Source organism: Candoia aspera, chromosome 3, assembly GCF_035149785.1.
Source record: "Candoia aspera isolate rCanAsp1 chromosome 3, rCanAsp1.hap2, whole genome shotgun sequence".
Classification (NCBI taxonomy): domain Eukaryota; kingdom Metazoa; phylum Chordata; class Lepidosauria; order Squamata; family Boidae; genus Candoia; species Candoia aspera.
In genome coordinates, this window is record NC_086155.1 from 69,650,630 (window position 1) to 69,664,669 (window position 14,040).

At 36.6% G+C, this 14,040-nt stretch overlaps 1 protein-coding gene across 1 annotated transcript in view; it reads right to left on the reverse strand.

Annotated features, from left to right (window-relative positions):
- Positions 1-6,911, reverse strand: part of ITGB3BP (integrin subunit beta 3 binding protein) — a 29,050-nt gene extending 22,139 nt beyond the window's left edge. The window contains exons 1-2 of the mRNA XM_063298058.1: positions 6,806-6,911; positions 690-765 (exon numbers count right to left, since the gene is read on the reverse strand). Coding sequence (XP_063154128.1) covers positions 690-706 — 17 coding nt within the window. The 5' untranslated portion in view covers positions 707-765; positions 6,806-6,911. The remainder of the gene's footprint in view (positions 1-689; positions 766-6,805) is intronic.
- Positions 6,912-14,040: the final 7,129 nt, after the last annotated feature.

The following is a 14,040-nucleotide window of genomic DNA, read 5'->3' on the forward strand; positions in this document are numbered from 1 at the left end:
GCCTAAGTCTAGAGGAATAAGATGCAACAGGTGACCAATTCAGCCCAAATCATTCTCACATCCTCCCATGTACCTGGCTTATGCGGACCTTCATAACAAACTCCCTGTAATGATTACTATATATTACTAGTACACTCCCTATAATGTTTGAATACCTACAAGAAATGCACAAAAGAAAAACCAAAAGAAAAACCAAGGAGTAGGAGTTTTAGGCTAGACTGTAAAAAGTTGGAAAAGACAAAAGCAAACAACTTTCATATTACTGCCAAAAAATCTCACACAGATATGTCCAAAAAGTCACCAGGAACAGAACTTGACATGAAGGAGACTTTCCCTTACAAGCAGCAGACAAAAGTAGTGATGAGCTCCCCAAATAGTATTCAAGAACAAATAAGGCAGGAGTGCTAGAAGTGGCTTTTTAACTCTTTGGGGAGCATGACTGTCTAATCCAGTGTTTCTCAACCTTGGCAACTTGAAGATGTGTGGACTTCAACTCCCAGAATTCCCCAGCCAGCATACACTATCTAGGAACCCCCTTTCACAGATGCTGTTTTCTAATTACATGCCCATTATCACCATTTGTATGATTTAGGGGAGTAAATGTTAAAACATTGGTAGATGTGATTATAAACCTCCCAAATCACCTACAGTTGGGGCTTAATGATAATTACCCCAATAGGAAACCTTACTTGTCATAGTTGTCCATTTGATGTTGCTCCTTTCTATGTGATTGGATTGGCAAGTTTTTGGAAGGCTCTCTAATTTCTAGAAGGAGATATTAAAGAAGTAGAAATAAATTACTTACTTTCCTTGTCAATAAAGAACATTTCCCAGTTTTCTGACAAGACAAACACAAGCTCCTCTCATATTACTGTTAATTTTTTATCTAACAAAGTGAAAACTCCAAAATACACACACACACACATACAAAACCTGCAATTCTTTCTGCTTCCTCCCTCCCTCCTGAATGAAAAATATGGACTATATTTTTAAACATTGGAAATCAGAAGTATCTAAGGATTAGGATGCTTCTAATGAAGTGGATTCTTAACATCAGCCAGCCCGATTCCACTCACAGATACTGCATTGTCGCCTAAGGTAGAAGGACTGGGATGAGCAGAGTAAATAACAAGACATTCAATTTATCTTAGGTTTGAAAAAGTGTCAGATGGAGAATTACCTCATATTTTTGAAATCACTAAAAGGAATCAGTGCACAGGCTTTGATTTTAACTCAGTGTCATCACAACATATAATATGCGCAATCTCACCAAAAAATGGAGAAAACCCTATGAAGGCCAATCCTTAGCAACTGTATAGTTTTTTAGCAGTCAGTCTCATTGCAAGAGCTGGGTAAGATAGATAAGCATTTTCTACAGAACAGAGGTTTAAATCCCAAACCAGTAGCTTTTAAGTTAGGGATGTATTTTCCCCCGCTATCCACAGAAAGCCCAAAAGACATGAAAAAGGAATTCAACATTCTAGAGAGCCTTTCTCAACCTTTTGACCCTGGAGGAACCCTTGAAATATTTTTCAGGCCTTGGGGAACCCCTGAACATTCAGGCTCAAATATAGGCCAGAAGTTACATTATTATATTCGTTTCACGTGTAGGCCTCTATATATGCATTAACAGTGTTCCTAAACTAAAGAATGAAACTTACCTCTTTAATGTGAAGTTGTCCGAATTTGAAATAATTTTTTAAATAAATCATGATCTCCCAAGGAACCCCTAGTGGCCTCTTGTGGAACCCTAGGGTTCCACGCAACCCTGGTTGAGAAGCCCTGTTCTAGAGAACTAGATGATTTTGTAGCAGGGAGACAGGGAGAAATTTTCTTCTTCCAAACTCAAAACCTATCCATTAACCAAGAAAGCAGCACAGAGGGGTTCCAGGCATTAGTTACTTCCCTCTCTCTACTGCTTTCTTCTCTGGCTAAAGGAGTTTAAAACCAATCCTTTTCTGATAGGAATTTGGAATTAGACCTGTACAATGTGAAAAGGTTCTACATGCTTTTGCCCAGCTTTGACTAGTGCACAGGCTGTTCTTGGAGCCAATGCTGGTCTTGGACCCAATGCTCGGGTAATAGTCTATCATGCCCTCATCACTTACACTTGGATTACTGCAATGCGCTCTACAGACAGCTGCCTTTAAAGAGTATTTGGAGGTTTCAGTTGGTCTCATCAAATGTGGCAGCCAGTGTGCTGACAAGCAAAAGCCAGGTCAGCTAACACTTTCTTTGGTCCCTGAACTGGTTATCTGTGTGTTTCTAGGCACAATTCAAAGTTCTGATTATCACCTATAAAGCATTCCATAGTTTGAGTCCTAGGTACCTTTAGGCCCACCTGTTCCAAACCGAATCTGCCCATCTTATACTCTGGAGTCATAAGGCACAAGGAAACTTGCCTTCTGTGGTTGTCCCAGGGTATCAACTAGTCTTCTCCCAATGTAAGAATGGTCCCCTCCTATTACTTCAGGAGGGATGTCAAAGAATCCTTTTTTGCCTGGATTTTGCTTATAATTCGTAAGAGGATTGTTGTTGCCCCAGGTTATCAATTACCTTTATTTTATTTTCACTCTTTTAATAATGGTTAGGGTTATGGCTTTATTCTTTTATTTACGGAAGCTGCCCAGAGAGGGTTGGCATAGAAATCCAAATAAATATATAAACAGCTGCTGTTGAGCTTCTGGGCAAGTATTATCCTTGTACTCTGTCTTGATGGCAAGTTGAAGAAGAGGCATGCCCATGTCCTGACACAGGATGCGCCCAACCAAGCCATAGCAAAAGTAAGCAAAAAATGTGTTCACACTTCACACATGAAGTTTAATAATTGTTTATTAAAAACAGTTGCAACACAGTTATATTTGCAAAACTAAAATGTCATAATTTGCATTGTGCTCAAATTAACAGGAAGAGACAATGCAGACCAACATGACTGGGCTCATACCTCTAAATTATTGGGCTCATATCACTCTCAATCCTGGAGCCTGCTGGCTCAACTATTCTTCCTGTTCTGCCCTATCTAAGCAAGCACATTGAGGAACGAGGCAAAGAAATAATCACTGTATGGTCTATGTCGCCTCCCTCTGGGAGACAGAATGGACTGGGCTTAAAAGAAGAGGCAATAGGTATAGTGCTTAGCATAAGGCACATGTAGGAGGTGGAGATCCACTGAGCACAGCTTGCTTCCAAGTCTTGTAAACCAAATGATCCCAGCTAAGGGAAAGTTAAAGTTTATCTGAAATTGAAAGGGGTGGGTGATGGGTAGAGTAGCATGTGAATATCATTAGGAGTATATTCCTGCAGTGCACTGCATCTAATGATTGTATGCATGTCAAAGTCATGGCTTAAAATGTATAACATTCTGTTATTTGACTCCTTCAAGAATATCTCTTAAGTGAAGAACTAAAGTAGAGAAAGGCTGCAGGATCTCTTCACACAAACTTTCTGCAGACTGCAACACATTAGGTCCCATCCCAAATTTAAATTTTGTTCTAAACACAATCAGATGGGCCTTATGTTTGATTCATGAATAACAGTGGCTTTTATACTGGACTTAATCTGAATGTCCTGAACATCCTAGAAAAGTGCTCTTGAGCATTTGCAAAATGTGTCCTCCTGATCACAAATAACCATTATTAGCCTGACAAATCTGGTACTTTCACATATTTGATACAGAAATGAAGCTTTCTCTCATTAAAGTATTTTAATTACCTTTCTATTTGGTTGCTGAATTTGGCATCATAGATTTCTGCATTTTATGTATAGCCATTAAGAGATTAGTAGAGCTAAAAATCAGTTTTTAAAACATTAATGCTTAGAAATGTAATTAAATTAGTAAGATAGTCTGTTGTTCATTATATCATGCTAATATAGACAGAATAATAGCTGTGGGATCGTATATTAATTAATTTTATTTTGTTTTAATTTATTCAATTTAGGCATCACCCAACTCGAAACTGACTCTGGGCAGTGTATAATAAAACAAAATAGAATAGAAAAGACAATATAATAATTATAAAAAGGAATAAGAAAATGATAAAAAATAAGAACCGATGGCTAACACACTGACAATCTCAAACAAATTTGATAGAGACCTTGACCCCCCTAGCCCAAGGCCTGGGAGAACAGCCAGATATTTAAGGCCTTCTGGATTGCCATCAGGGTGGGACCTACATGGATATCAGGGGAACCTCATTCTAGAGTTTGTGTGTGTGATCAGATACAGAAAATACAGGTAGTCCTCAGTTAACCACTACCCTGTTTAGCAACCGTTCAAACTTATGATGGCGCTGAAAAAGTAGCTTTATGACTGGTCCTCAAACTTACAACCATCACAGCATTCCCACAGCCACATGATCACGATTCGGGTGCTTCACAACCAGCACACATTTACAACAGTCACAGCATCCCACAGTCACAGAATCGCTATTTGCGAGCTTCTCAGTCAGCTTCCGACAAGCAAAGTCAACAGAGAAGCCACCAGTTAAGTCGCAAGTTGTGGTCACATTATATTGTGCTTAACAACCGCAGGTGATTCGCTTAAGGACCACAGTGGAACTGACATAGTAAGCCCGGCGTGGTCATGTGATATTTCACTTAATGAGTGCGTCACTTAGCGACGGAGTTGCCGGTCTCAACTGCGGTTGTTACATGAGGACTACCTGTACTGTAATATGCATTAAAAACAAGTGTGGAACAATAAGGGATTTTTATTTAAAACCTTGTTTTAAAACCATGCTGAAGGCCAAGTAACATGTCAAAACAAGATGATTCAGAAACGCTAAATAGAATATCATTAGGATTTTTGAAGTATGTGTTTCAATTTCCAGCTATGTATTATTACATTGTTATCATAATACAAACATAACTTACTTGTGTTCACTCATACTAGTAAGAAATTACATTTAGCATTAAGAGGGCAACAAGAAAAAAAACAGTTTAAAATCTGATTCCTTGGCATCAGTTTTGCAGCTTGGTAGAACTAAAAAAAGGAAAGCTATTGAGGCTTTGCTGAATAATTATCCATCTAAATGTCAGCTGCGAACATGTGATTCCTTCTTTTATGTGCAAAAGGACTGTTCCCTTATGCCCATATTTAATTACAGTATGGAAATATAGCATACACTCACCTTTGCCTTTGACACCTAATGTTCAGGGATTTTACTTCAGGCATTTCCCCTTTTCTCCCCACTCAGAACACAAGCATATGAAAAATTGAGTTGATCTCTATGTCATATATATGTGTGCTCACGTACACAAACTGGAAATCATATAGTTGGTAAAAGCAAAAGCTATATATATTGTCAATAAAAGATTGATTCATGAAATTCAATGTTTGGACTTTTGAAATTGTAGATTACTCTATAGATAACATAAATATAGATACTGTCATGAGTACTGATGGCGAGCAGGAGGGGGCCTCTATCCAGGGGGGAAAACGCATGCATAGTACTGAGGAATTAAGCAGCCATTCAAAGAGACACAGATCAGACCCGCCTTAGCTTTTGGGGTTTATCTGTCTGGGTTTTTCCCACGCTTCTTCAGTTTGTTAGGATTCTGTTTTATGCAGCAGTAATAAACAGAGACCTACTCCTCGTCTCAGCGTGATTTCTGACTGTTAGGACAGATACATCTATTATTAGCATTCAACTAAGACGACAGGAATTACTGAGTGAATATTATAAACTCTCCGATGTATGATAACTGTTTTTACAAAGTAGCTCTAGCTTGCAATATGATGTACAGATTCTCCTTATTTTACTTGGTCCACATTAAGCCACAATTTTCTAAAGCATATTTTCTTTCTGTACTTGACGTACAAGATAAAGGCTCCTTCCAATATTGCTTAACTCCTGGTGATTTCATGGAAATGTCCGTGTACTTTTTTTCGCCACAATTTTGCCAAAGCATTTTCAACTTCGTAGTCTATTATTCCATTTTTATTATTTTTAACAACCTGATATTTGCAACACTTGAGTGAAATATTGAGCAGATTTCAACACTGTGGGAGCTATCTTGTTCTTTTTTTACTGGTACCTTAAGATCCTTCAGCCACAGCTATTGCAAAAGATATAGAATTTTCAGTACTGCAGCTGAACAGATGTCAGTTTTTCTACACAGAACTTCCCTACGTTAAAGCTATCAAGGAACTCTAGTTGACCAATGATTTCTTCCCCTCAGGAGCTTCTCATCTGAATTTTCCCATCTGAGTTTTAAATGAAAAGAAATTCAACCAATCGTTCATGGTTGAACTTGTGGAGTACAGTTTGTATTTGAGAACATTCTGCCTCAGAAAAAAAACTTCAGAGCTCCCACAACATAAAGCCTTCTCCTTAATCAAGAATTCTACGTTGATACATTTTATAGAAATGTTATACTGGGTCAATTAATAAAAGCATAAATTTTTTTGCAGTTAATTAATTGGAGAGGTAGTAACGTATATGTTTAAACAATGTCTTGAGTTTTGTTGTACATTTAAATGAGTGATGCACAGAGGATAAAATAAAATGCATGCAGATTTATGTAGGAACTCTGCCAAAGGATTCTACAAATATTCATTATATAAAGAACTCATACAAAATCTGGCAAGCTTTTTTATTCTCTCCATTGAAAACTGTTTAAGTATGTTTGTGAAAGGTGTAAAAAAGTTGGCCCTCGTAATCCAAATTCACCATTAGGAGGGGGAAAAAAAGAATGAAAAAGAAACTATAGCTACTGTGTCAGACATAAATTACTAAATCAAGAATCTGACTTGATCAATAACCAGAAAAGTTCTTTAGTAAGTAGGAGAGAATGTTCAACTAACCATTTGATAGACCATTTCTCTGCTCTTCTACATGATTACTCCTGGGACTTGAAAATGGACTGATTAGATGTGTTCCTGTTGTTGGTGAAAAAGAAAGGCCATTTTTCTTTCCTTTTACTGATGTTGCTGGCACCTGGACCAATAAATAACAACAACAAAACATTTTGTATGTGCAGGATAACGCAGTAAAATGCACCATCACATTCCCAGTTTCAATGCCGCTACAGTTATTTATTATTTAAATTGTTATACCCTACCTATCATTCAGTACATCTCCTTGTGATCCACATAGTTAAATATATTTTAACATAATACTGTAATATAAAACACATTCAGTATACAGCAATATGAAAGCATGTCAGATAACAGAGGCCAGAACCAGCCCAGGATTACCATCAAAAGCTCTAAGTTGCCAAGGTAAATAAAAATATTTTCAGCATGCTCCTGTACTGCAACAAAGTCAACTCATGTTTTAGTTCTTGGGAGAAAGTGGTCTAAGTTATGGGTGCCACAACAGGAAAAGATGGTTGATCTCAAGTGAATGTCTACAAGAAGTGGCACAAATGTCTCTTGATGCACTTTCAGATTCCTATAGATGCTGGATTAATATCTGAAAACTCCACAAAATCTAGCCCTTATTGTGGTAGCATGTGGCTTCTGAATAACTCCCAAGACAATCCACAGCCTTAGCAAGGGTGGTATGTCATTTTCTCCAGCATAATCATTATCTTCCTCAGCCTAATCAATTGTTCAGTGAATGCAAATCATAAAAGGGGGAGACTGCATGAGACAGAGCTATCCCAAATATTTTAGAGATTAAAAGCAGCACTTTTGAATCACACACAAAAACCTACTGGAAGCTAATGCAGGGTCCACATATTAACAAAATGTTGTTACTTGTACCAAAATGCTGAAATATGGGGTGCTGTTCATGATACTCTATTCCACTCCCTCTTCTCTGTTTCTGATTTTATTCCTAACAGACTGGCCATATTCTGGCAGAACACTCCTTAGACAATACTCCCACCCCACTCCCCAATTAAATGACTTTACTTCTAAAGAGTATTTTCTCTTCTGGCACTTTTGCAAACCATCAGACTCCTCCAAAATTGCTCTGTTTTCCCCTTTGCTGCTGGCATTGGTTTGATAACATAGGGACCAACACTCAACTGAAATCACTATTAAGTAAACCAACAGTAAACTGTTTTAGTAAATTCAGAGATCAGTAGTGCTTCTACAGTCACAAGCACAGGTAGCATTTGCAGAGGACAATATTAAGTTGGACCTCTACAGGAACATTTATCGTACAATCCAACACCAAAGTAAACATGCATAGTATTTTTGTATATAGAGTTCCTCCTCTGGGGGGAGATGGGCGGTGGGAAAATTGGATAAATAAATAAATAAATAAAATTAATCTTTTCCTATAAGAAATGTCCTCTGCAGAGCAAATATGAGCAAGCAGTCACTCTGGCCCAAAATAAAGTCACTGATAATGCTTATAGAAATTAGGAAGATCATGATTATTCACTGACTCTGGAAGGAAGAAAAAGCCAAGCCAAGTCAAAGAAGAATTAAATAGATTACTTTGGAAAGGACCACCAAAAGAAAGAAGCAACTGAGAAACAGCCCAGGCAGTTTTCAACAGTGCAAAAAAAAAAGTGTGGAAACAACAAAACAAGGTGGGGAAACAACAAAAAAATTGTTTCCTACCACACCATGATTCTCACAGAGTTGTAAGTATCCCTTTACTTAAGAACAAGCTTGCTACCATGAGAAAGAAAGAATCTACTTCCTCTCCAAAGGAGGTTGAGGAAAGATAACACTCGCCCACCTCCATATCACTCAACAAAATTTGTTATAGTCCTAGTTGCCATCAGCCACGAAATACTGGAGGAAATGGAAAGGAAAGACCACACAAAAATCACTCTTCAAGAGACCATCCCAAAGGCTCTAGGAGAACTTTGTTTATTTACAGGTTCCACAGTTGCCACCATCTTCGTTTCCCTAACGACATCCAATCCAAACTTGATAAGCTCATTCAAGTTCTAACAACTCTTGATGCTAGTACTTGCCATGCCACAACATCTAACAATGCAAAGTCCTCTACTAAAAATCAATCTGAAGGTATAGCTTGAGTGCTTGAAAAGAACCAGGCTCTGCTGTCTATCCCTGTTTCCTAGGAATCTTCCACATCAGAAAGCTGTAATAAATCTGCTAAGCAAGCTCCTAAACTGTCATCCCAAGCATATAGATTTGGATACATATCACTTTTTGCCTAGTTTTCTAGGGTTTAAAAGAATCTGTCTTCTTTTTCATAAGTCATATAATGTGCAGAACATTTTTAGGATGGCAGAAACTCTTCCACAAAAATACAGTGTTTTCCCTTCTAGAATTTTTAAAGACACTCCAGTCCAACCCGATTCAGCTAAACCCTCCTCACTTGCTTAAGGCTACAGCCTTCTGCCAAGAGCAGAGGATAATTACGACAGAAGCCAGTGCTTCAGTACAGAGAGAATGCAACCATCCTTCTCTCTCCCCCAATGACTCACTTTATGCTCAGTTAATAGATCTTCAGAACAGACTTCAGACAACAAGCCTCTCCACTGACATCTCTTACCCCTCAGCCTGTCCTAACTGACAATCACTTAGAGGAGAGTGTAACCTCCCAACTTACCTGCTCAATGCAGATCCAAGAAGGGGAAATTACTCCTGTTGGCTTAGACCTACAACAGGACCCAAGAATTAAAGCAGTATATTCCTCAAAGGCAAGATTTTCTCTTGCCTCTGATACTGACTGATTTGGACTCTGTTATACAAACTAACTTGTTAGATAATAATGAACGATCACCCCATCTATTTAGAGGGAAGCTGCTAACTTACTCCTCAGATTTTACTCCAGATTTTATTTCAATTTTAGAAAAGGCTGACCACAACCTAGCCCTCCCTAATCAATCTATTACACACTCATTGTCACCCTCAGAATTGGATGAAGCTCCTAATCACGAAATCATGAGGAAGGGGTCATCAAACACTCAGAAGCTGCTAATAGATGATCTGGAAGAAAGGGAATCTTCAATCTCAACAGCTGCATTACAAAGATGGAAGCAGGCTAGTATATCCCAAACAGAGTACACCATACCAGAGAGGTCCCTAAGAGAGGCAGAATCCTCTTGTTTATGTATAAATTTATTTCTCAAATTTATACCACCACCCATCTCCCCCCGAAGAGGGACTCTGAGCGGTTCTTGCATCTCTTCCACATATGCCGGACTATTTTTTTTTCTCCCTTCACCCTCACTTCATAACTAAACATGACAGACTTACTGTTTAATATAAAATTCCATATTCCTTTCCATATTTTCATATTGATAAAAGTTAAAGCATTTATATATTTTAAAGATTAGATAATGTTTATGACTCATTTATAGTTGAAAATCTCTCTCTGCTGCAAGTTTTTATTATTAACCTAATATTTGTTAAACACTATATAAAGAGTGAAACATTTCTAACCCCAGTCTTACTACTCAAAATATAGGATGGGAGAAAGGAGGGGGAGATGTAGAATGAAAGAAGAAATGAAGAACATTCAGGATTTAATTCTTAGAATTGCAAATTAAAGTTTCTATCACCTACATATATTCTCAAAATAGCCCACAGAAGCTACCTCTGGATGAGATATAGCAATCTTGTAATTTGAACACTTTCTTGCAACATTTAAGAATACGGTTTTCACTCTAAGCAAAAAGGTAGTTCTCCCAAGTCATATAAAGTTTTCATGATTAATTTTACCTCTGAATTTTGAAAAACTAATGAAATTATAAACTTGCAGCAAGAGATCTAACTCAGCAAACATCCCAAATAATTATTCTTAAAATAAACATTTTCCCCTTTTAAATTTCCATTTCAGAAGAAAAAACAGCTTTTGGGTAGTATAAAATAATTTCAAGCTGGATCACTTGCTTCCAAAAACACCCCTCTGACCTAGGAAGCAGATGCAAAATTACAGTCACAGCTGTATTACAGCACATAATGAATAATGGAAAATGAAATTGCTAATTACATTGCTAATGACTGTTATTACATTTTATTTGTCACTTTTGTTTCAATCCAAACAAAAAAAAAGTATACAGATTTTAATACTGTCAAATTTTCAGTTTAGCTAAGCAATACTAGGTCTTCTGTAAAATTAAAAAATGGCATGTGCAGACAAAACTGGAGGTTCACTTTATTCACATTTTGACATGTTTCGCCATTATTTCTTATCTCTCACAAGCTACCTGCCTTAGCTTCACAGCACCACCCACAACTGGTATTGGAAGAAAATAAACTGCATATGTTATGGCACAGTGGGTCTAGAAATACAGTGCCACATTTTATCAATGAGGGAGAACAAGAGAGAAACACAGAAACAGTATAATTTCATTTTTATCATGATAACTGAATGGGAAATTTATTGCAATGTTACAGTATATCATTTTATGTTAAATTACTTCTCTCAGCTAATTACATTCTCAACATAAAAATGTCTTTTATGTTTTCTTTCCATTTTGCAGTTTATAATATGCAGATTATAGTATTATTGCAATTCCATATTGTTAGATGTATATTCAGATAGCAGTACATTTGCTTCAATTATAAAGCTAATTTCTAATAAACAATGTCACAGAAGACCTTAATTCATTTGGTGCTGGAGAGAGATTTGTGTATAACAAAACAAAGAATGCCACTATAATTCCTTAGTTGTAGTCAATTGTTTCATGCAAAGTCAGAATATTATATAAGCATAGTATTGCCCTCAGAGATCTACAGCAATCACTTCTATATATTCAGAGATATATTGTCATTGATTGCTAAGTTGTTTATGAGAATTCCACTGAAATGTTGATCATATACACATACACACACGTTACAAAATAATTTAATCACAGGAACAGAAACACAAAAAGCTTACTTTTTCTGTGATAAGCTTTTCCAGCCTCAAAGCTCTTTTAGCACTAGAAAAGAAGGAAAGCAAGTTTAAAAGGAAATGTTAATCTAAGGACATCCTTTACTAGTAGCTATCAACCACATACAATCAACATTTTTTTACAATGTAAGAGCTAGCCTCAGACAAGGTTACATGAACAAGCTGGTAAGTACTGCTTTGAAAACTGATCACATTTGTGCCGATTTCTCACATGTGGCACACAATCTGGAATGAACACATGATTTGGATACCAGGATATCAGACTACCCACAACATATACTACTAATAATGAACATAATTATACAGAATTGCATAGTAACTTACCTTGTTATTTTTCAAGGTGAAAAAGAAACAGTTCTTATATTTTAGCTCGTAACATGATTCAGTGCTGCTAGACTATGACTGAACTAAGGAACAGATGCTCTATGTCTTTACAGGTCCCTAAACCATAAGAAAATATTTTCTCGCATTCTTCACTGTACTGATTCAGGAACATGCCAGCTTCCTCTGTAAAATCTGTTCTCCTGAACTATATGCCCAGCTGTTAATGGCAATACTAGTAATGAAAAGCTGAATATTTATAATACTTTACATCGTACAGCTGTCTTCTAAAGAGCAATCATCAGAATTTTATTGAATGCAGACTAAATACTTTAAAGAAAGAAAGGTCAACATAAATTAAGACTATTTTTCCCAGAGATAACTCCAACTTTCCATATACCTTCTCAAGTCTTAAGCAACAATATTTAAAGGGTTTTTTTTCTGTAAAGCAACTAAGAATCTTTAAAATCATTCAAGAAATGCATCAGAAGATTTTTTTAGATTAAACAAGGTTTGCAGAGGGTTTTCATTTCAGAAAAGAACATTGCAGGTATCATAATAAAAATAGGACATTTTGATTTACTAACCACAGTGCTAGAAAGAGTAAAACTCACAAAAAAATTACATGCATAAATGGCACGTTCGAGCAATGCCAAAGCTCCCACAAAATATTTTTACTTCATTTATTCTTTGAGATGTAACATATGAGGAAAGTTTAAGGTCATCTTTGAAGTATGACTGTATAATGCTAGCTTTGATTTTAGAATTATTTTGAAAAGGGATTACTGAAAAACATTTTTGTCTATAAAACAAACAAGCTCTGTTATATGGTATTTACATTTTTCATGTTAAAAGCCACTCATATCCTTGCCAAGAGACAATCAAAGGTGAAACAATTTGACAACATTCTTAATGGTGTGTTCCTTTTTAAATATAGTGCCCTGTATTGCTTAAAGAATGCAGACTCCATTACATCTTCTATCCCAGTGGCAGCAAGGAAACATTGTATACATTAATACATTCACTCTGCAAAGATGCTCTAGGGGACCATGTATTTGCATTCTACACTAAGGCATGTTATGATGGAAGTTTTTATGATGGACTTCAAAGGAAGCTGGAAGCAAAAGTACAGTGGAATCTGGGCCCAAGATAGCTTTATGATTAGGATAAATGGAAAACTACATGAAAATCCCATTAAACTATAGCAACCTAGAAAAAAAAATTGAGAAAAAACGGCAGACTGGTCAAGCAGCATGCTATTTAAAATCTGTCAGAGACTTTGGGTGGTAGCAGAATTACAGCATACCCAAATTTTCCTTCCTCTGCCTGTGGAGATGCTGAAAACTTGGAAATAATTGAGCTCATTAGCCATCCACACTCCAAGAAAGTATCACTTTACCAGGAGAAGCTAAATCATGTTGCCACATCATTGTTACACAAATATTTTTAGGTATATATCTCCCTGATGCAATAATTGCAGAGGTCCCCTCAACAGTTGCAGAGACCTTTACAAATTTAAGAAATGACATATCTTAAATGGGAATGTGAAGGGGCATTAATTCAAGGTTATACGGTGAAAAAGAAATCTGAGAAGCATTCATTACATTTCTTTTGTATTGCTCTTTTATATCATACAGTTACAGGATAAGAAAATACATTTTATTTCAGCAGGACTGGTTTATCTCAGATCAAATAGCCAAATGGGACAGTGAATCAATGAAATGTATCATAGTGTTTTGGCTAATGCTGCCTACTAGTTGGAGAGAGCTTATTCTCATACTCTCAAAAGCTAAGCCCCGCTGAATGTAATGAAAAATATTTTTGTCTATAAAACAAACAAGCTATGTTATATGGTATTTATATTTTTCATGTTAAAAGCCACTCATATTCTTGCCAAGAGACAATCAAAGCTGAAACAATTTGACAAAATTCTTAACAGTGTGTT